This window comes from Oncorhynchus tshawytscha, linkage group LG05, assembly GCF_018296145.1.
Source record: "Oncorhynchus tshawytscha isolate Ot180627B linkage group LG05, Otsh_v2.0, whole genome shotgun sequence".
Lineage (NCBI taxonomy): Eukaryota > Metazoa > Chordata > Actinopteri > Salmoniformes > Salmonidae > Oncorhynchus > Oncorhynchus tshawytscha.
The window spans coordinates 79,764,414-79,787,347 of NC_056433.1; the positions used below are offsets into that span (position 1 = coordinate 79,764,414).

General features: G+C 42.6%; 2 protein-coding genes across 2 annotated transcripts in view; one reads left to right on the forward strand and one right to left on the reverse strand.

The window, feature by feature from the left end:
- The window catches only part of hmcn1 (hemicentin 1), a 233,761-nt gene extending 224,889 nt beyond the window's left edge, over window positions 1–8,872 (forward strand). Inside the window, 4 exon segments of the mRNA XM_042322447.1 lie at window positions 1,122–1,463; window positions 1,716–1,835; window positions 5,069–5,195; window positions 7,404–8,872. Coding sequence (XP_042178381.1) covers window positions 1,122–1,463; window positions 1,716–1,835; window positions 5,069–5,195; window positions 7,404–7,770 — 956 coding nt within the window. The 3' untranslated portion in view covers window positions 7,771–8,872.
- A 75-nt stretch (window positions 8,873–8,947) lies between these two features.
- Window positions 8,948–21,474, reverse strand: arpc5b (actin related protein 2/3 complex, subunit 5B). Its single transcript, XM_024422352.2, has 4 exons — window positions 21,067–21,474; window positions 13,562–13,634; window positions 13,168–13,344; window positions 8,948–12,143 (listed from the first exon to the last, which is right to left on the reverse strand). Exons 1-4 carry the CDS (start codon window positions 21,204–21,206, stop codon window positions 12,081–12,083), a joined length of 453 nt encoding a protein of 150 aa, XP_024278120.1. The 5' UTR covers window positions 21,207–21,474; the 3' UTR covers window positions 8,948–12,080.
- Window positions 21,475–22,934: the final 1,460 nt, after the last annotated feature.

Consider the following 22,934-nt stretch of genomic DNA (forward strand, 5'->3'; position numbering starts at 1 on the left):
TGCTAGAGGCGTCACTACAGACCCGGGTTCGATCCCATGCTGTATTACAACCGGCCGTGATCAGGAGTCCCATAGGGCTGTGCACAATTGGCCCAGCGTCGTCAGGGATCAGGGAGGGCTTGGCCGGGGGGGCTTTACTTGGCTCATCGTGCTCTAGTGACTCCTTGTGGCGGGCCGGGCTGACCTTGGTCGTCAGTTGAAAGGTGTTTCCTCCAACACATTGGTGGCTTCTGGTTTAAGTGGGCGGGTGTTATTAAGAAGCGTGGTTTGGCGAGTCATGCTTCGGAGGACGCATGACTTCACCTCCCGAGCCCGTTGGGGAGTTGCAGCAATGAGACAAGATCAAAATTGGGGAGAAAAAGGGGGTAAAATACAACATAAATAAAAAGTAAAAAGACACTTTTTAGACACTTATGCCTTAGGGACATGATATGTATTGTCAAACGTTGGGGTGATTGTTCCTGTACGTTGGGGGGATTGTTCCTGTACGTTGGGGTGATTGTTCCTGTACGTTGGGGTAATTGTTCCTGTACGTTGGGGTGATTATTCCTGTACGTTAGGGTGATTGTTTTCCATCTCTTCCTTTCTCATCCTCTTGTCTTCCTCACACCACTTTATTCTCCCACTTCATCTGCTTCTTCCTTAATTGCCTTAACTTCTGTCTATCTGTATGTTTCCCCTGCTCCATATCCCCCTCTTTACTCAACTTTTACTCTTGCCTGTTTTCTTCCTTTTCTCCTCCTCCTCTGTCCTCCCTCCTCTCTCTCTCTTCCCTCCTCCCTCCTCTCTCTCTTCCCTCCTCCCCCTCCCTCTTCTCTCTCTTCCCTCTCCCTCCTCTCTCTCTCTTCCCTCCTCTCCTCTCCTCTCTCTCTTCCCTCTCCCTCCTCTCACTCTCTCTTCCCTCATCTCCTCTCCTCTCCTCTCTCTCTTCCCTCCTCCCCTCTCTCTTCCCTCTCTCTCTTCCCTCCTCCCCATCTCTCTCTTCCCTACTACCTCCTCTCTCTTTCCCTTCCCCCTTCTCTCCTCCCCCTGCCCCCTCTCACTCTTCCCTCCTCTCTTTCCCTCCTGCCCCCTCTCTCTCTTCCCTCCCCCCTCTCTCTGTGGTGCTGTGACATCACCAGACAGTAATGAGTGTGAGCATGCGCCCCAGCCCTGCGCGCACCAGTGCCTCAACACCCCCGGCAGCTTCAAGTGTGTGTGCCCGCCAGGGCGCCACCTGCTTGGGGATGGAAAGTCCTGCGCGGGGCTGGAGAAGCTGCCTCCCAGCTACCAGAGCTTCTCATACGGCTACAGCTCCTCCCAGGACTCCCCTGAGCGGAGCGCCTTCCAGCGCCAGTACCACAGCCTGGCCTCTCAGAGCTACCCCTCCTACGCTGCCACAGGGGGGCGCTATAGGCAGCGTAGACGCAGGGAGGCCCTGGCCTGTCCGCAGGGGTACGAGGCCAGGGGTGGCCGTTGCCTAGGTAACTATGGAGGAGGCAGGGGGACAGGCAGAGGGGGAGGAGTTTGAATGGAGAGGAGGAGGGTCTGGCTGCATGGCTGTGCTACCTGGGGTTTGCTTCCCCTTGTTTTCTAAAACACCTTTATAACATGTTTCAACTGATAAATGTTTCCTGTGTGTGTGTGTGTGTGTGTGTGTGTGTGTGTGTGTGTGTGTGTGTGTGTGTGTGTGTGTGTGTGTGTGTGTGTGTGTGTGTGTGTGTGTGTGTGTGTAGACATCAACGAGTGTGAGGTGAGGGACACGTGCCAGCATGAGTGTATGAACACTCCAGGGAGCCATAGGTGTCAGTGTCCAGCCGGCTACCGCCTCATGACCAACGGCAAGACCTGCCAAGGTGAGCAGAACGCCTCCACCTGTCAGTCAATCGATTAATCAATTATTCATGTTATTGATATATCTATCCATTCGTCATCACTCAGAGAGCATCCCTATATTCTACTATAAGGAAATACATTCAATGAAATAATTTGATGAGGAAAATGTATCTATGTAAAAGTTGCAGGTACAGTATACTCAATAACTGCATCATGTGTTATGTATTGGTATAACTAACTCCTGTATTGTGGTGTTATGTATTGGAGTAACTAACTCCTGTATTGTGGTGTTATGTATTGGAGTAACTAACTCCTGTATTGTGGTGTTATGTATTGGAGTAACTAACTCCTGTATTGTGGTGTTATGTATTGGTATAACTAACTCCTGTATTGTGGTGTTATGTATTGGAGTAACTAACTCCTGTATTGTGGTGTTATGTATTGGTATAACTAACTCCTGTATTGTGGTGTTATGTATTGGTATAACTAATTCCTGTATTGTGGTGTTATGTATTGGTATAACTAACTCCTGTATTGTGGTGTTATGTATTGGTATAACTAACTCCTGTATTGTGGTGTTATGTATATTGGTATAACTAACTCCTGTATTGTAGTGTTATGTATTGGTATAACTAACTCCTGTATTGTGGTGTTATGTATATTGGTATAACTAACTCCTGTATTGTGGTGTTATGTATATTGGTATAACTAACTCCTGTATTGTGGTGTTATGTATTGGAGTAACTAACTCCTGTATTGTGGTGTTATGTATTGGAGTAACTAACTCCTGTATTGTGGTGTTATGTATTGGAGTAACTAACTCCTGTATTGTGGTGTTATGTATTGGTATAACTAACTCCTGTATTGTGGTGTTATGTATTGGAGTAACTAACTCCTGTATTGTGGTGTTATGTATTGGTATAACTAACTCCTGTATTGTGGTGTTATGTATTGGTATAACTAACTCCTGTATTGTGGTGTTATGTATTGGTACACGTTGTATAACTAACTCCTGTATTGTGGTGTTATGTATTGGTATAACTAACTCCTGTATTGTGGTGTTATGTATTGGAGTAACTAACTCCTGTATTGTGGTGTTATGTATTGGTATAACTAACTCCTGTATTGTGGTGTTATGTATATTGGTATAACTAACTCCTGTATTGTAGTGTTATGTATTGGTATAACTAACTCCTGTATTGTGGTGTTATGTATATTGGTACAACTAACTCCTGTATTGTGGTGTTATGTATTGGTATAACTAACTCCTGTATTGTGGTGTTATGTATTGGTATAACTAACTCCTGTATTGTGGTGTTATGTATTGGTATAACTAACTCCTGTATTGTGGTGTTATGTATTGGTATAACTAACTCCTGTATTGTGGTGTTATGTATTGGTATAACTAACTCCTGTATTGTGGTGTTATGTATTGGTATAACTAACTCCTGTATTGTGGTGTTATGTATTGGTATAACTAACTCCTGTATTGTGGTGTTATGTATTGGTATAACTAACTCCTGTATTGTGGTGTTATGTATTGGTATAACTAACTCCTGTATTGTGGTGTTATGTATTGGTATAACTAACTCCTGTATTGTGGTGTTATGTATATTGGTATAACTAACTCCTGTATTGTGGTGTTATGTATTGGTATAACTAACTCCTGTATTGTGGTGTTATGTATTGGTATAACTAACTCCTGTATTGTGGTGTTATGTATTGGTATAACTAACTCCTGTATTGTGGTGTTATGTATATTGGTATAACTAACTCCTGTATTGTGGTGTTATGTATTGGTATAACTAACTCCTGTATTGTGGTGTTATGTATTGGTATAACTAACTCCTGTATTGTGGTGTTATGTATTGGTATAACTAACTCCTGTATTGTGGTGTTATGTATATTGGTATAACTAACTCCTGTATTGTGGTGTTATGTATTGGTATAACTAACTCCTGTATTGTGGTGTTATGTATTGGTATAACTAACTCCTGTATTGTGGTGTTATGTATTGGTATAACTAACTCCTGTATTGTGGTGTTATGTATTGGTACACATTGTATAACTAACTTCTGTATTGTGGTGTTATGTATTGGTATAACTAACTCCTGTATTGTGGTGTTATGTATTGGTACACATTGTATAACTAACTCCTGTATTGTGGTGTTATGTATTGGTATAACTAACTCCTGTATTGTGGTGTTATGTATTGGTATAACTAACTCCTGTATTGTGGTGTTATGTATTGGTATAACTAACTCCTGTATTGTGGTGTTATGTATTGGTATAACTAACTCCTGTATTGTGGTGTTATGTATTGGTATAACTAACTCCTGTATTGTGGTGTTATGTATTGGTATAACTAACTCCTGTATTGTGGTGTTATGTATTGGTATAACTAACTCCTGTATTGTGGTGTTATGTATTGGTATAACTAACTCCTGTAGTGTGGTGTTATGTATTGGTATAACTAACTCCTGTATTGTGGTGTTATGTATTGGTATAACTAACTCCTGTATTGTGGTGTTATGTATTGGTATAACTAACTCCTGTATTGTGGTGTTATGTATTGGTATAACTAACTCCTGTATTGTGGTGTTATGTATTGGTATAACTAACTCCTGTATTGTGGTGTTATGTATTGGTATAACTAACTCCTGTATTGTGGTGTTATGTATTGGTACACATTGTATAACTAACTCCTATATTGTGGTGTTATGTATTGGTATAACTAACTCCTGTATTGTGGTGTTATGTATTGGTATAACTAACTCCTGTATTGTGGTGTTATGTATTGGTATAACTAACTCCTGTATTGTGGTGTTATGTATTGGTATAACTAACTCCTGTATTGTGGTGTTATGTATTGGTATAACTAACTCCTGTATTGTGGTGTTATGTATTGGTATAACTAACTCCTGTATTGTGGTGTTATGTATTGGTATAACTAACTCCTGTATTGTGGTGTTATGTATTGGTATAACTAACTCCTGTATTGTGGTGTTATGTATTGGTACACATTGTATAACTAACTCCTGTATTGTGGTGTTATGTATTGGTATAACTAACTCCTGTATTGTGGTGTTATGTATTGGTATAACTAACTCCTGTATTGTGGTGTTATGTATTGGTACACATTGTATAACTAACTCCTGTATTGTGGTGTTATGTATTGGTATAACTAACTCCTGTATTGTGGTGTTATGTATTGGTACACATTGTATAACTAACTCCTGTATTGTGAGCGCAGATATAGATGAGTGTCTGGAGCAGAATGTCCAGTGTGGGACCAACAGGATGTGCTTTAACATGAGAGGAAGTTACCAGTGTATCGATACACCCTGCCCACCTAACTACCAGAGAGACCCAGCAACAGGGTAAATAGTAAACACACATTGACTCACACTCTTATGTGTATTCGGAGTATTCAGACCCCTTGACTTTTACCACATTTTATTACGTTACATCCTTCTTTTAAAATTGATTACATTGTTTTTTCCTCCTCTCATCAAGCTACACAGAAATGTTGGCACATTTATTAAAAATAAAAAACAGAAATAATACATTTACATAAGTATTCAGACCGTTTACTCAGTACTTTGTTGAAGCATCTTTGGCAGCGATTACAGCCTTGAGTCTTCTTGGGTATGATGCTACAAGCTTGGCACACCTGTATTTGGGGAGTTTCTCCCATTCTTCTCTGCAGATCCTCTCAAGCTCTGTCAGGTTGGATGGGGAGCGTCGCTGCACAACTATTTTCCGGTCTCTCTAGAGATGTTTGATCGGGTTCAAGTCCAGATTCTGGCTGGGCCACTCAAGGACATTCAGAGACTTGTCCTGAAGCCACTCCTGCGTTGTCTTGGCTGTGTGCTTAGGGTTGTTGTCCTGTTGGAAGGTGAAACTTCACCCCAGTCCTGAGTACTCTGGTGCAGGTTTTCATCAAGGATCTCTCTGTACTTTGCTCTGTTCATCTTTCTCTTGATCCTGACTAGTCTCCTAGTCTCTGCCGCTGAAAAACATCCCACAGCATGATGCTTCCACCACCATGCTTCACCGTAAGGATGGTGCCAGGTTTCCTCTAGACATGACGCTTGGCATTCTGGCCAAAGAGTTCAATATTGGTTTCATCAGACCAGAGAATCTTGTTTATCATGGTCTGAGAGTCTTTAGGTGCCTTTTGGCAAACTCCAAGTGGGCTGTCATGTACCTTTTACTGAGGACTGGCTTCCATCTGGCCACACTACCATAAAGGCCTGATTGGTGGAGTGCTGCAGAGATGGTTGTCCTTCTGGAAAGTTCTACCATCGCCACAGAGGAACTCTGGAGCTCTGTCAGAGTGACCATCGGGTTCTTGGTCACCTCCCTGACCAAGGCCTTTCTCCCGATTGCTCAGTTTGGCTGGGCGGCCAGCTCAATGGAGGGTCTTGGTGGTTCCAAACTTATTCCATTTAAGAATGATGGAGGCCAGTGTGTTCTTGGGGACCTTCAATGCAGCAGAAATGTTTGAGTACCCTTCGCCAGATCTGTGCATCGACACAATCCTGTTTCGGAGCTCTACTGACAATTCCTTCGACCTCATGGCTTGCTTTTTGCTCTGACATGCACTGTTAACTGTTGGAACTTATATCGACAGGTGTTTGCCTTTCCAAATCATGTTTAATCAATTGAATTCACCACAGGTTCTAATCAAGTTTTAGAAACATCTCAGGATGATCAATGGAAACAGGGTGCACCAGAGCTCAATTTCAAGTCCCATAACATAGGGTCTGAATACTTATGTAAATAAGGTATTTCAGTTTCTTTGTCTTTATGAATTTGCAAAAAAAATCTAAAAACCTGTTTTCATTTTGTCATTATAGGGTATTGTCTGTTGAGTGATGAGGATTTTTTTATTTATTAAATCCATTTTAGAATAAGGCTGAATCATAACAAATTGTGGAAAAAATTTGAGGGGTCTGAATACTTTCCGAATGCTGTCATACACACAACTACTAACACACACCTGCATACCGGTACTTTCTCCAGCACTTTTTTTACTATACATTTGTTGCATTTTGTCTGAAGAATCATGCAGTATATACACTTAAGACCTAGGCTCAATCAGATCAAGCGTTAACCGGGGATAGCCGACACCCGCATAGCTGATGTTTTGGCCTTGTCGGAGGTGGAGCTGTGTTGGAGCTGTAAAATTGGCAAGCAGTTGCTCTTGTGATCATTGTCACAAAGCCATACCCGTCCCACTCACGTTAGAAGTTCAGAATGAGAAGGTGTAGCCTATATAGAAATAATGTTGCTCAAATTGAAAATCATTAAGCGAAATTGAGGATTTCTATCAGCCTTATCAAGGTGTAGATTACATCTCACATTCCTGTGTTCCAACTTGTAAACAGACTGCATTAGATTTCTGTTAATGTGACTCCGTGCAGCCAATGGCAATGTCCCCTTTAGGTATAATTCCAGGAGCCAATTGTGCATTTGACGGCTCCAACGCTATGCAGATGTTGGCTAAAGCGGATCTGATTGAATAGAGCCCTAAGTACAGAATACCCTGGCGAAATGTCCATGTTGTGTGTTCTGTGTTGTAGGTTCTGTCTGAAGAAATGCCCTCCCAACGACCTGGAGTGTGCACTAAGCCCTTACGCACTGGAGTACAAGCTGCTGTCCCTCCCCTTTGGCATTGCGGCCAATCAGGACCTGATCCGGCTGGTGGCGTACACGCAGGACGGCGTGGTGCACCCCCGTACCTCCTTCCTGGTGGTGGACGAGGACGTGGCGTTACCCTTCGCCCTGCGAGACGAGAACCTGAAAGGGGTACTGTTCACAACCAGGGCCCTCCGAGAGCCCCACACCTTCAGGATGAAGGTTCGCTCCCTGTCCTACAGCGCTGACGGAGGCATCGAGTACCAGACCACCTTCATCGTCTACATCGCCGTCTCCGCCTATCCCTACTGAGAGCACTTTAAAGGGAGGGGGTGGGGGGGGGCACTGAAAAGGTTGCGACCTCTGTATGCAGCACCACTGCGAACGAGCATGTGTGTGGATGTATGTATGTGTGTGTGTGTGTGGTTGGTTGGTAAAGCTGCCACATAAGTAAATGGGAACTAGTAGAAAAAGACTGTTCGTATATGAGAACTACTAAGGTGGGACAGGAGAACAGCACTGCAATCCCAGGAGGCAGATTAGGAGATGACTCAACACTCGTCCCTGGTGCACACCAAAGAGTTTACAGAATAGCGAGTTCCCCTCGGATGGAAGTAAACTTCTATTTATTGGCCAGATATCTTAAATAGAATCCTGTTCTCTCCAATGTTAAGGGGCTTTGTGGAACTAAAATGAATTGTTTGACTCTCTTGTACTTTACACTGCCCTCTCCCATCCACAAGGTGTTGTGATCTTTACAGATGACCCAGACTGCTTCTCCAGGTCCCATGATGAGTCCACCGTTGGTCCAGAATGTAGTCTTCCTCCCCTCCTCCTCTCCTCAGGCTTAAAGTGGTAGAGACAAGAAACATTAGCTAGCCTTTATTTACATCTACCTATTAACTTATTGGGAAGTGCTTGAATACCAAAAAAAAAGGGTCAGTTCCCTCCTTTGCGTAACTCTTTGGCTGGTTGGTCGCAAAATGTTGTGACATCAGACCGGAGAACAGAGCAAGTCATTTGATTGGTCTGAAATGGTGCCTGTAGAGACTTGTTGGCAAGAGGAGTTTGGCTGTGTATCAGTCAGACTTAGATCGACATTGCACCATTGTATCACATCTCTATGGTCAAACTCTTGCCCACCTCAGGTAATCACCCCTCTTCCTCATCCCCAGAGTCCATTACCTGTGTCCCCGATAGGAACAGTAGTGGTCATTACTTCATTACAGTCAATACAATCACAACATTAAAGGTTCATAGGATTCTTTTAACCACTTCCTCCTTAGTCAGTTACCAAGATGTATTCTATTTTTATGATTTGTATAGAAGTGTTGGATTTCTCTTGTAATGTATTTTCTATACTGTATTTTACTGTATTACATTTTTATAAAAAATAAAAGATATACAATCATGATAAGAGGCGTTTCTGTGACTAGTTATCTGTACCACAAGAGTACTTTGCACCAGTAAATAACTCAGAACTTCAACATCTGTTTTCATATGATTTAATCACAAACATGGAGTAAGGCAGTTTGTATACCAGTTTGATATGTTCCTTTGAATTTTTTTTTTGCAATTGAGCATTTTAACATTTCAACTGCATAATTATAAAAACAACTACTAATGTATCACCACTGATGAGATTATTAAAACAAGAAAAAATACACACATTATATTAAAAAAACATTGTCATCATTAATGAAAATGTGGTTTCCCCATACATTTTTTATTATGGGGACCTTGAATGCAGAATAGCGAGTTCCCCTCGGATGGAAGTAAACTTCTATTTATTGGCCAGATATCTTAAATAGAATCCTGTTCTCTCCAATGTTAAGGGGCTTTGTGGATCAATAATGAATTGTTTGACCCTCTTGTTCTTTACAGAGACAGGTTGCATCAAATGGCACCCTATTCCCTATATAGTGCACTACTTTGACCTGGGCCCATAGGGCTATGATCAAAAGCAGTGCAGGGTTATAAGGAGTAGGCTGCCATTTGTGACTCACACATAGAGGTAAAACAGATCGTGATCCTCAAACAATAAGGGCTTGGGAGGAATGAACAGAAGACACTGATTTCAATGTAAATAATAGAAAAATAATTAGAACAATTTTTTTTTATTTTTTACGTACGGACAATTTTTTACCTCTCATCAATTACACTGTTTTAGTCCATGAAACTTAGTTTTTTTCCCGAGCGAGAATGAGCAAAAGCCATAATTTCATCTCAATATATTAAAAACAGGGTTCATTTATGTCATCAATCATGAAAAACATGATATAGTACATATTCCACCATTATCTGCAAGTCCTGATAACCCATGTCAACTGAACAATCTAAACACCTGCCAAGGGCTGCTCAGAACATGGATGTAAGTAGCTGTTTCAGTTCAAAACAGACCACTTTCAGGAAAGCAATCAGCTACTTTGGCAACAGATGTGATCTACCAGTAAAGGCAGATAAAGCAGACAGCAGTAAAGGCAGATAAAGCAGACAGACAGAGATCAGGGGCTGCTCACAATGCATGACACAAAAGCCAGGGGAAGTGTTTGGTTGTGCACCACAAAATACTGTCCTACCTAATGCATGCTTGTATTTCAACCAAACACATTTCCTGGGTTCATATTCCAAATACTTGGGTCTTATACAAAATAAATGTAAGCGCACTGAGGGTACAAAACATTATGAACACCTGCGCTTTCCATGACAGACTGACCAGGTGAAAGCTATGATCCCTTAATGTAGTCACATGTCAACTTCACTCATCAGTGATGGGGAGGAGCCAGGTTAAAATGATTTTTAAGCCTTGAGACAACAGAGACACGGACTGTGTATGTGTGCCATTCAGAGGGTGAATGAACAAAACAAAATATTAAATGCATTTGAACGGGGTATGGTAGTAGGTGCCAAGCGTACCGGTTTGTATCAGGAACTGCAACGCTGCTGCGTTTTTCATGCGCAATAGTTTCCCCGTGTTCATCAAGAATGGTCCACCACCCAAAGGACATCCAGCCAACTTGACAACAGTAGGAAGCATTGAAGACAACATGGCCCAGCATCCCTGTGGAACACTTTCAACACCTTGTAGAGTCCCTGACCTGACGAATTGAGGCTGTTCTGCAGGTTCAACTCAATATTAGGCAGGTGTTCTTAATGTTTTGTAAACTGATGGCTTTTTAAAATACTGATCAATTATCAGGAAGAGACCCAAAGTTCCATTTAGAAATCACAATAGAAAAACCATGACACTTTAACAAACACCGGTTAAATGTGGGGGTGGCAGGTAGCCTAGTGGTTAGAGCGTTGGGCTGGTAAAAATCTGTCGTTCTGCCCCTGAACAAGGCAGTTAACCCACTGTTCCTAGGCTGTCATTGTAAATAAGAATTTGTTTAACTGACTCGCCTAGTTAAATAAAAAAATATGTCAAGAAAGATACACCATGTTTGACTAGCAGTGATGGCATACAAAATATACTGGTGAGGGAATGTGGCCCGACAGAGAAAAGAATACATACAAGGCAAATTCTGTTTGTCAAAATACTAATAATCATAGGTGTAGGGTTGGAAAATTCCAGAACCTTTAAATAAATTCCCTAGTTTTAAATAAATTCCCTAGTTTTACCGGTTGGAGGATTCCTGGAATCAAGATGGAATAAATCCGGAATCCTACAAACACGATTTCTGGAAAACCAGGGAATTTATTGAAAGTTTGCAACTTAGTGAAACTATTCGTATGTCCTGGAAGCACTACAAATGCATCCCTTACTAAACAATATTACAACAAAGTCTGACATAATACCCTGTACATGATTCAGTGAGTGAGAGAACACTGTGGAAAAGGCATAGAGATCACTAAACCCATACTAGGACACCACTTAGACTGCATGCCCTTTACATTGGCTAAGTGGTAGGGTAGTGTTTTTACAGGAACACAGTCTAGGATTAATAACAGTGGTGCTAGTAGTAAAAGGGGGCCGTAATGCATTGTGGGTATTAATCCCTAACTAGGGCAGGCAGGATAGGATGATGGCTGGACCACCCCTGCTGGCAAAAACTTCCCCCACCCGCAAATCCACCCCGCTCCATCTGTGGCTGTGCTTTTCAGGAGCCTCCCTCCCTCTGCCCCCACGGGTCACAGAAGGGCAAATTAGGGATTTTCTGTGGAATTATAAGCTTTTGTTCCATCAGGAATTTTCTGATCAGCTTTTTAACAAAGACACCAGCCTATCAGAGCTTTAATAAAAAAAGAGTAGCAGGGTAGACAAATAACTGTTATAAAATAGATTTTTCCTGAGAAAAACAAAGCCATACCTAAGAAGAGTTCTGTAGCATTGTGCTGGTGTGTGTTTGAGGGTCTAGGGAAGGAAAGGAATGGAGTAAAAATACTAAAAACGATGCCAATTTGGCATGTGTTATGTGTTTGGGTGAATGTGTGAAACAGCTGTATCAGTGTGTGTGTGTCTGTGTAGGGAGACATAGGGAAGTGAGATGTGAAAACAAGCAGAGACAGATAGGAGGGATCTTTCTCTGTGACACGCTGTGATCTACTGGATATCATCCTTGTGTTGTAATGTGCACCAGACGGTCGCTGTGAAGAACATGGCTCCTCTCCTTCTCCGTTAGTTAGACAGTCTTCCTGGCTGTTAGTACTCTAACGATGCATCCCAGGCCACCTGCAGATAGAGCCTGGGACAGAGGGGAAGGAAATAAAGGGATATCATGTAACTTACATACGTTATCATACGCAACTGTGTTTATCAAGTCTAATTAGTGTGTGTGTGTATGTATGGCAGTACTTTTATCAAGTCTAATTAGTGTGTGTATGTGTGTATGGCAGTACTTTTATCAAGTCTAATTAGTGTGTGTGTATGGCAGTACTTTTATCAAGTCTAATTAGTGTGTGTGTATGGCAGTACTTTTATCAAGTCTAATTAGTGTGTGTATGTGTGTGTATGGCAGTACTTTTATCAAGTCTAATTAGTGTGTGTATGTATGGCAGTACTTTTATCAAGTCTAATTAGTGTGTGTGTATGGCAGTACTTTTATCAAGTCTAATTAGTGTGTGTATGTGTGTGTATGGCAGTACTTTTATCAAGTCTAATTAGTGTGTGTGTGTATGGCAGTACTTTTATCAAGTCTAATTAGTGTGTGTGTGTATGTATGGCAGTACTTTTATCAAGTCTAATTAGTGTGTGTGTGTATGTATGGCAGTACTTTTATCAAGTCTAATTAGTGTGTGTGTGTATGGCAGTACTTTTATCAAGTCTAATTAGTGTGTGTGTGTATGGCAGTACTTTTATCAAGTCTAATTAGTGTGTATGTGTGTGTATGGCAGTACTTTTATCAAGTCTAATTAGTGTGTGTGTGTATGTATGGCAGTACTTTTATCAAGTCTAATTAGTGTGTGTATGTGTGTGTGTATGGCAGTACTTTTATCAAGTCTAATTAGTGTGTGCTTTTTGTTATCCTTACAAGGATAGTAAAGCAAGGAACATTCATACAAGTGGGGATACTTCACTGGTATCCACAAGGAAAAAAGCTATTTTAGGCTTAGGGTTTAGGTTTACAATTAAGGTTAGGATTAGTGGTTGGGTTTATGGTTAGAAGTTAGGGTTAGGGTTAGAGGTTAAGCAAAATAGGACTTTCAATGGAAATCAATTGTTTGGTCCCCACAAGGACAGTAAAACCTATGGTGTGTTGATGGCAGTACCTTTTCATGCCACTGCAGCAGGACGGCACTGCTGTTATCCGATGGCGTCTCAAAGCCTTTGTAGATGTACTTCATGAGCAGGTCCACTCCGTTCTTATCCAGAGACTGGACTCCCTTGTCTACGTCACTGCTCTTAAAGGCACTCAGCACCTTCAACACAAGGCCCTCGGCACAGTCCTGACAAAACACAATAAAGTTCCCCTATTATGTACGGAAAGAAATCTCCAGGGAACCCAACTTAGCAACAGGTTAAAAGAAGCTACGATACAGCCTACATTCATAGTTCCTATGACTAAATACATTAGGTGGGCCTAACGTTTATGTGGGCCTAAATGGAAGTCGGACACATACCAGCTCATTATAAGTCTTTTTCCATTGAGTTGTCTAGACTCACCTTGACGTTCTGGTTCTTGGTGTTGATTGGTGGGTTCTTCAGGACTGCCTGCAAGGCCTCCATCAGGTTCCCTGTGCAGAGAGGGGTTAAGGAGGCAACGTGGACAATATCTGGTAGTCTGGATTATAACACCGTCCTAGAACAACAGTCTGTCCAATTAAACCTAACCTTGTCTTTGTAAATAGAATCATTACATCATATCAATACATGGCCAGTCAAATCACATCAATACATTGAATGTCACAGTTTACTACCAATCAGACACTTGACAACTCAGTGTATGTAGCTACTGAACAGACAAGCAATGTGTAATGTGTATTTAACTAGAAACCAAAAGGAGTCAAACAGAAGCCAACAGAATTCATTTGTCCAATAGAAACTCTAGTTTTCGTAGCAAAACTTTTTCAGTTTGGAGTAAACGGAGTCTGCACTTTCCGCTGCAAAGCGTTTTAAAACTGTTTGCTGAGGTCTTGGTCTGAATGAAGACACCCCTGGCTACACCAGAGAGGAAGAGGCGAAGCGAGAGAGTTTATTCCGCCCAAAATCTGTCCACATTAAGCAGATCATTAATTATTAGGAAAGTGAGGATTTTTGAATGGGGGCAATAAGGGAGTGGCGAATTTGGTCAAGACAAAAAAAACAAATGGCTATTTTTAATCGTGAGGGTTATTTGATCGAACAGGAAGTCTCACAATGCTTAGGAAGCCTAGCGGTTAACCGCATTGGACCAGTGACCGAAAGGTTGCTGGTTTGAATCCCGAGCCGACATGTGAAAGATCTGTCGATGTGCCCTTGAGCAAGGCACTTAACCCTAATTGCTCCTGTAAGACTCGCTGGATAACAGCGTCTGCTAAATTATGTAATTGTAGAAATACAAGGGTTAGGGATGCACCGATATGACATTTTTGGCCGATACCGATATCCGATATTTTCCTTGACAAAAACAAAAAAAAGCAATACCGATATTTAAAATTTTAGCAGCCTTTTAAGCATTCTAGTAGTTAAATAGTTAACACACACACACATGGATGCAGCGGTCTAAGGCACGAGGCGCTACTACAGTCCCTGGTTTGAATCCAGGCTGTATCACATCCGGCCGTGATTGGGAGTCCCATAGGGCGGAGCACAATTGGCCCAGCGTCGTCCGGGTTTGGCAGGGTAGGCCGTCATTGTAAATAAGAATTTGTTCTTACTTTTGGTCATGTAGTGTATATAAAATGTTTGGACTTGTCAGCATTCAAAAGACCAATTTGGCCACACCTATTCTTGGCGTGCAGGCCAGGTATATCTATGCACGCTGCAGTGTGCGCGTTCGCACAACATTAAACATGACAGGGAAACCGGACACATGCTCTCTAAACAAAGAAATTGACAGTAAACTGGTAAATGCAATTAAATAAACCTAAAGTGTTGTGCAGCTTGTGAGCTCTCCAAAAAAACGTTTCCACCTGGAGAATAAGAATGGTATGAATGTATATTATATTTAATGAATGATGTCTATAACCAAACATTGTAAATGAATGGGGGAATATGTTGAGATTAACAGTGACTTGACTGATGTATATACATTCGACGGGGAATTGACACAATGAAACAAATATTGCGCAAGAATTTGCGGCAGACAGTCGTTGCAGAGAGAGACGCGCCCGCAGGGGGGAGAGACGCGCCCGCAGGGGGGAGAGACGCGCCCGCAGGGGGGAGAGACGCGCCCGCAGGGGGAGAGACGCGCCCGCAGGGGGGAGACGCGCCCGCAGGGGGAGAGACGCGCCCGCAGGGGGGAGACGCGCCCGCAGGGGGAGAGACGCGCCCGCAGGGGGAGAGACGCGCCCGCAGGGGGAGAGACGCGCCCGCAGGGGAGAGACGCGCCCGCAGGGGGAGAGACGCGCCCGCAGGGGGAGAGACGCGCCCGCAGGGGGAGAGACGCGCCCGCAGGGGGGAGAGACGTGCCTATAGTGCGCCTTCGCCACTCAATCCTCCCCTTATTCTGTTCGACATTTTAAATTATGCTTGAGAGACGTTCTTCACACATAAGAAGTAGCCTTATAAAAATTGTCAGGGCGCAGCAGTGGTAATTTTCCCTTCAACTAAAATCATTACAGTTCAGTATTTCTAGCCAGGCCGTTAAGATGCACACACCACCCAAACTAATGGAAATGTGACAGGCAGAATAGCACTTTCCAAACGAGCACATGATACATACTGACCAGCATGGTATGTACAATTTCATGAACGTAGATTGGCGGAGCAAATAAAAGGAACATCATTAATAGTTGCTAAGAGGCAGATGAACACTGCTGTTCGTACCGTTTCTGTACCATACCGGGGTATACAGTATTACCAGAAGTGCACACAAGGGGCGCTATTTAAAAATAATACAATTTAGGCAGCAAGGATCTCGATCCAGGAGAGGATTAAAATGTCTCTAGTCTGGGTTACCAGTCTTTAACTAACATTTCACTCCTTGCCATCCATGTCATTGCCAAATAGACTGGCCTTTCGGCAATCTCAACGTTCAATATGCAGCTGGATTTATGGCGGAGTTGCTCATTGGTTGTTGGAAATAACATTAATATATTCTATATATTCCATGTGGAGCCTCGAAAATAGAATTACAATTATAACAGTCAAAAGCAAGCATTTAGATGTTGGCAAAGCAAGTTGTTATGTGAGGCTTAAAATCAAATCAAAGAGGTTTTGTGGTTGGAATTGCAGTATGTATTTAGTTTGAGGATTTAGAAATGAGCTAGCAACTTTTGACAGACTGGTTTAATCAGGAGAAAAAAGTAACGGTTGCTTAGAAACTGGATACCAAGGTGTTCTGTGGAGAGAAAAAAGTAACGGTTGCTTAGAAACTGGATACCAAGGTGTTCTGTGGAGAGAAAAAAGTAACAGTTGCTTAGAAACTGGATACCAAGGTGTTCTGTGGAGAGAAAAAAGTAACGGTTGCTTAGAAACTGGATACCAAGGTGTTCTGTGGAGAGAAAAAAAGTAACGGTTGCTTAGAAACTGGATACCAAGGTGTTCTGTGGAGAGAAAAAAGTAACAGTTGCTTAGAAACTGGATACCAAGGTGTTCTGTGGAGAGAAAAAAAGTAACGGTTGCTTAGAAACTGGATACCAAGGTGTTCTGTGGAGAGAAAAAAAGGATAGCAGTGAGGGCTATCAAATCAGGATCAATTCCGCTGTTCTCAAGCTCATTAATGATAGAATGTTTATATTTGAAAAAGGCAATGGCAAGGAGTGGAATGTTAGCTAGAGAGACTGGCACTCAGGCTAGAATGTCTCCGCTGTAACCAAGAAGCTTGATCTTGAAATCTAGCCACTTCGGTAGCAATTTAGCAAACAAAGCTGGACCCCTGAACTGGACATAATTTATTTTACACATCTTAAATGTCTTATAGTTATACTTAACGTATAGTTATAAGCAGTGGCATAGTATTGAAAATCATACAGTCGATATTTTGAAATGCCCCGGTATATCGTCCCAGACGAGGGTATTCTCTCCCGAACTTGAGCCCGCACTTATAAATCAAAAGCAAATATTACAGGCGGAGGTGTATGCCGTTATTAACTTAGCCTACCACAGACATGAGAAGGAGGTGTATGCCGTTATTAACTTAGCCTACCACAGACATGAGAAGGAGGTGTATGCCGTTATTAACTTAGCCTACCACAGACATGAGAAGGAGGTGTACGCCGTTATTAACTTAGCCTACCACAGACATGAGAAGGAGGTGTACGCCGTTATTAACTTAGCCTACCACAGACATGAGAAGGAGGTGTACGCCGTTATTAACTTAGCCTACCACAGACATGAGAAGGAGGTGTACGCCGTTATTAACTTAGCCTACCACAGACATGAGAAGGAGGTGTACGCCGTTATTAACTTAGCCTACCACAGACATGAGAAGGAGGTGTACGCCGTTATTAACTTAGCCTACCACAGACATGAGAAGGAGGTGTACGCCGTTATTAACTTAGCCTACCACAGACATGAGAAGGAGGTGTACGCCTTATTAACTTAGCCTACCACAGACATGAGAAGGAGGTGTACGCCGTTATTAACTTAGCCTACCACAGACATGAGAAGGAGGTGTACGCCGTTATTAACTTAGCCTACCACAGACATGAGAAGGAGGTGTACGCCGTTATTAACTTAGCCTACCACAGACATGAGAAGGAGGTGTACGCCGTTATTAACTTAGCCTACCACAGACATGAGAAGGAGGTGTACGCCGTTATTAACTTAGCCTACCACAGACATGAGAAGGAGGTGTATGCCGTTATTAACTTAGCCTACCACAGACATGAGAAGGAGGTGTACGCCGTTATTAACTTAGCCTACCACAGACATGAGAAGGAGGTGTACGCCGTTATTAACTTAGCCTACCACAGACATGAGAAGGAGGTGTATGCCGTTATTAACTTAGCCTACCACAGACATGAGAAGCGCTTTTCCTGCTTTTTATGGAAACCCAAAGGAATCACACCTATCCGCTCAGTGGCTTTCCATAACCCCCTACACACACCTTGGCTTGCTCTGCCCATTGTGCTGACAAGATCAATATGAGAAGATCCTAGTTACACAGAATTCATCTGATGGCATTGAAGAGTATACCACATCAGTCACCGGTTTCTTTAATAGAAACCATAGATTACAGGCAACATCCGCACTGAGCTAAAGGTTAGAGCTGCCGCTTTCAAGAAGGATACTAATCCGGACACTTAGAAGAAATCCCGCTACGCCATCTGACAAACAGGCAAGGCATCAATACAAGCGGACTGGGCTAGAGTGACCTAGAGGTAGTTGTGGGCCTATGTTTTGCAAAATTATTTCCCAAAATTCACCTGATTTCCAGAAATTCCAGGTTGGAAGATTCTCAGATTTCCTTCTGATTCCCTTCTTGATTGATGAAAGTTACCAGAGTTGTAGCTCAACCCTAGTAGTGGAGCCCCCACGTGTTATGATACCCGAATTAATTATATTTACACAATTATGACAATATGTGAATATTGTTGTTAGTTGAGCTGGACCGGGTAGAGATGCATCTGAGGGTGTTAAGGGCCACGTATTGGATTGAAAGGTTCCATGCATTGCACTGTGAAGATTCATCCATCTGTTCCTTTTTTGGCTTCAATTTTTTGCAATTACCTGTTTAATTTAAACTACCAGCTGAATGAATACGGGAGAGACATTTTTTCCCCCTCTTGTTTTGACCGGCTCAGACGATCGTCGGATGTGTCAGGGTTTGCAAACTATCACGGATTACAAAGGGACCCCCAGCTGAGAGCTGCCCAGTGACGCAAGCCTACCAGACGAGCTAAACGCCTTCTATGCTCGCTTTGAGGCAAGCAACACTGAACCGTGGCATGAGAGCACCAGCTGTTCCGGATGAATATTTGATAACGCCCTCCACAGCAGATGTAAGTAAGACCTTTAAACAGGTTAACATTCACAAAGTCGCAGGGCCAGACGGATTACCAGGACAGGTACTCAGAGCATGTGCTGACAAGTGTCTTCACTGACATTTTCAACCTGTCTAAGGACCCAGTCTGTAATACCTACATGTTTCAAGCAAACCACCATAGTCCCTGTGCCTAAGAACACCAAGGTAATCAGTCTAAATGACTATAGCCCCATAGCACTCACATCTGTTGCCATAAAAGGCTTTGAAAGTCTGGTCATGGCTCACATCAACATCCCAGAAACACTGGACCTACCATAATGCGCATACCACTCCAAAAGATCCACAACAACCTCTCCCTCGGGCCTCCCGAGTGGCGCAGCGGACTAAGGCAATGCACCGCAGTGCTTGAGGTGTCACTACAGACCCGGGCAGTGACACAGCCGTCCGTGTCCGGGAGACACATGAGGCGGCACACAATTGGCCCAGTGTCGTCTGGCTTAGGGGAGGGTTTGGCCGGCCGGGATTTCCTTGTCCCATCGCGCTCCAGTGACTCCTTAGTTGGGCCGGGTGCCTGCACGCTGACTTTAGTCGCCAGTAGTACGGTGATTCCTCCAACACATTGGTGCAGCTGGCTTCCGGGTTAAGCGTGAAGTGTGTCAAGAAGCAGTGCGGCTTGGCAGGGTCGTGTTTCGGAGGACTCATGGCTCTCGACCTTAACCTCTCCCGAGTCCGTACGGAAGTTGCAGCGATGGGACAAGACTGTAACTACCTATTGGATATCACGAAATTGAGGAGAAAAAAAAAAGGGCAAAAAATATTTACAAAAACTCTTCCTCAACATCACCAGACAAAGGAGCTGATCGTGAACTACAGGAAACAGAGATCCAAACACACCCCCATTCACATCAACGGGGCTGTAATAGCGCGGGTCGAGAGTTTCAAGTTCCTCGGTGTCCACGTCACTAAGGACCTATCATGGTTCAAACACACCAACACAGTCGAGAAGAGGTCACAACAATGCTTATTCCCCCTCAGGAGGTTGAAAAGACAGCATGGGCACTCAGATCCTCAAAAAGTTCTACAACTGCACCATTGAGAGCATTATTGTTACTATTTCCTATTTATTTAGCAAATATGTGTCTTACTTTTTAACTCTGCACTGTTGAGAATGGGCTCGTAAGTTAGCATTTCATTATAAAGTCTACTCCTGTTGTATTCTGCATGATTTGACAGCAGAGGCATTTGTTTTGCCCCAACCTATCACTCAACCATTTTAACTTATTTATTTTTTATGTAACGTTAGGGACGTTTGAACGGAGGGACCTTTTGCCCCATTGTGGAGCCGGGTCCTCAACACTCACACAGGAAGTTCTGCAGAGAGATTCGTCCGGCTGCTACTGACTTATAAGGCATTGAACTCCACTTCCCCATTCAATGTTTATCACAAGCCTCAGATGACGTAAAACTTACTCTGAAGGGTATATGAGGGAATCTAAAGGAACCAACGGCTAGTTATATCCCTTTTCTGAGGAGTTGTAAAACAATCCCTGGAATGTGACTACCAGACAGGGTTGGGGTTCGTCATTGGGGTACTTAGGTTATCTTGAGCTGAAATTGAATTGATATTGACCACAGTAATCCTTCTTATCAATGCTTGTAGATAAGTAGTCTCAATCATACGAAACAGGGAGTTTACTTACTTGTGCACATTCACACTTCCCGGTAAATTGAATCTAGGCGAGTATTTAACGTTTGACATCAATTAGTGCATTTGAAATAGCATGCACACTTGTCATTCGTATCGTTTCCAAAACAGGCAGAACCATTCTCAACAATGTCATCCCAGTTTTCAGGATCTAGCAATCAAGCAGTCCTAATATATTCAGACCGTTCTTATTATATCTCAGTGAGTCCGACAGCTAAACACGCTAGCCAGCTGCCAACCCTAATCACCACACCTCGCCGGTTGAGACATGATGGCACTTGGCTTGGCATCATAATTACAGCAGCACCAACACTAATGCATGCAAACGAACCGGCAGATACACTGGCCAAATGAGAAAAAAAGCATTGCTTTGCTAGCTAGATAAAAGGATATTGTCTGATTAGCGAGTCCACTTCTGCCTCGTCAGGACCCAGCTGATTTTCACCTCCATCCTCCTCGTCAACAAATTTGTTCTCGTCGTATTCGTCAACGTCTACTGTCCTGAATCGATTAGACACTGTATTCTTCGACATTGTGCTAAGTTTACGTCCCTTCTTTAGGTACAAAATAATGACATTTAGTGATAAAAGCTGCCGTTTACAGCTCTAGTTTGAGAGGCTTCTTTCCTTCTCCCTGCCTCTCACAGCGTCTCGTCAGCAACAAAACGACAATATTCTAAAAATAATCAATATCCTGTATTTATTGATATATGAAAATAATTGTCCAAACATTAACAATGATTCATATGTTCATATTTAAGTGACATTTGAATTTTAAAACATGTTCTAACGTCAAATAAATATACACATATTCACGTTACCGTGGACTTTTATTTTAAAGGCAACATCAGAAAACCGGAAGTCTTAATGTGGATGGGATCGGAGAGAAAAAGGAGGAAGAGAGAGGACCAACTCGGCAGAAAATCTGTCTCCCTCCAGCAGGTGGCGTTTTTGTGTTGTTTCGCCCACCAAGCAGGCAGTTTTTGTATGTAGGTCAATGAGAGCGTGGAATTTGGTCAACAACAAAAATGATGTCTTATTTGCTACGTGAAGTTTATTTGATCGGCCTTGCTCACAATTCATTCTGCGGAAGCACAATGACCAAACGATATACTGTATGTGAGGCTCTTGATCATATCTTTGATCATTACACTGGTGAGGAGGAGACAGTCCTTGTTTAACTTTGACACAAAGTAGTCTGTGATAAATAGCACAATATGTTTCATCTGAGTATTTGTTATAGTCAAAATAATCCATACATTATGCTTTTTTTAACTCAAAAACGAGTTGTATGAGCTCAAGTCAATGAGGCCCACAGGCCATCAATAGCAAATAGAAGTTCAAAACTTGTAATGTTCACAAGAACTTCAGTTGATAAAAAGATCTAACACAACATTAGTGATAATATATGTATTATTATGGATTTATAATCAGCAATAATGGGGCGGTCATTTTGGACCGGGAACACAGAATCTATTAATATGAAACGAACACAACAGGAGGGTTAAATTGTTATGAGTGTAATGATATAAGTAGGGCAGGTGACATTTTTTTAATTTTTAACTTTTTACCTTTATTTAACCAGGCAAGTCAGTTAAGAACAAATTCTTATTTTCAATGACGGCCTAGGAACAGTGGGTTAACTGCCTGTTCAGGGGCAGAACAACAGATTTGTACCTTGTTAGCTCGGGGGTTTGAACTTGCAACCTTTTGGTTACTAGTCCACCGCTCTAACCACTAGGCTACCCTGCCACCCCATCCTGGCAACTTTGACAGACAGACATGGCAGCTCTCTACCACTGGCAGAGAAGAGGTATTCAGAGTGGACTTCTAGTCCGACTCAGGAGGCGTGCGCTCCATCCACCGCTTCTGAGTATATCTCTGGACAATAAAGTAGACAAACTCAGGGAGAGGATCTCCTTCCAGAGAGACATCAGGGACTGTAGCATACTCTGCTTCACGGAATCATGGCTCTCTCCGGATATACTGTCCCCGTCCACACAGAGCTGGGTTCTCAGCACATTGCGAAGATAGGAATAAAGAACTCTCTGGGAGGAAGAAAGGCATGGTGTATGTTTCATGATTAACTACTCATGGTGTGATTGTGATAACGTACAGGAAGTCATTTTGTTCACCCGACCTAGAATACCTCACAATCAAATACCGACCATATTACCTCCAAAGAGAATTCTCTTTGGTTATAGTCTGTGAGAGAAAAATAACGTATTTACCTGATTTATTTGATATTAATGGCTACAATTC

Excerpts from the sequence above, each read along its gene's own strand:
- arpc5b (XM_024422352.2), bottom strand. The coding sequence starts at position 21,206 with ATGTCGAAGAATACAGTGTCTAATCGATTCAGGACAGTAGACGTTGAC. Across the intron at positions 13,635-21,066 it reads GTGGACTCGCTAATCAGACA|AGGGAACCTGATGGAGGCCT; the intron begins ATATCCTTTTAT and ends CCCTCTCTGCAC. Across the intron at positions 12,144-13,167 it reads TGCTGCAGTGGCATGAAAAG|GCTCTATCTGCAGGTGGCCT; the intron begins GTACTGCCATCA and ends CCTCTGTCCCAG.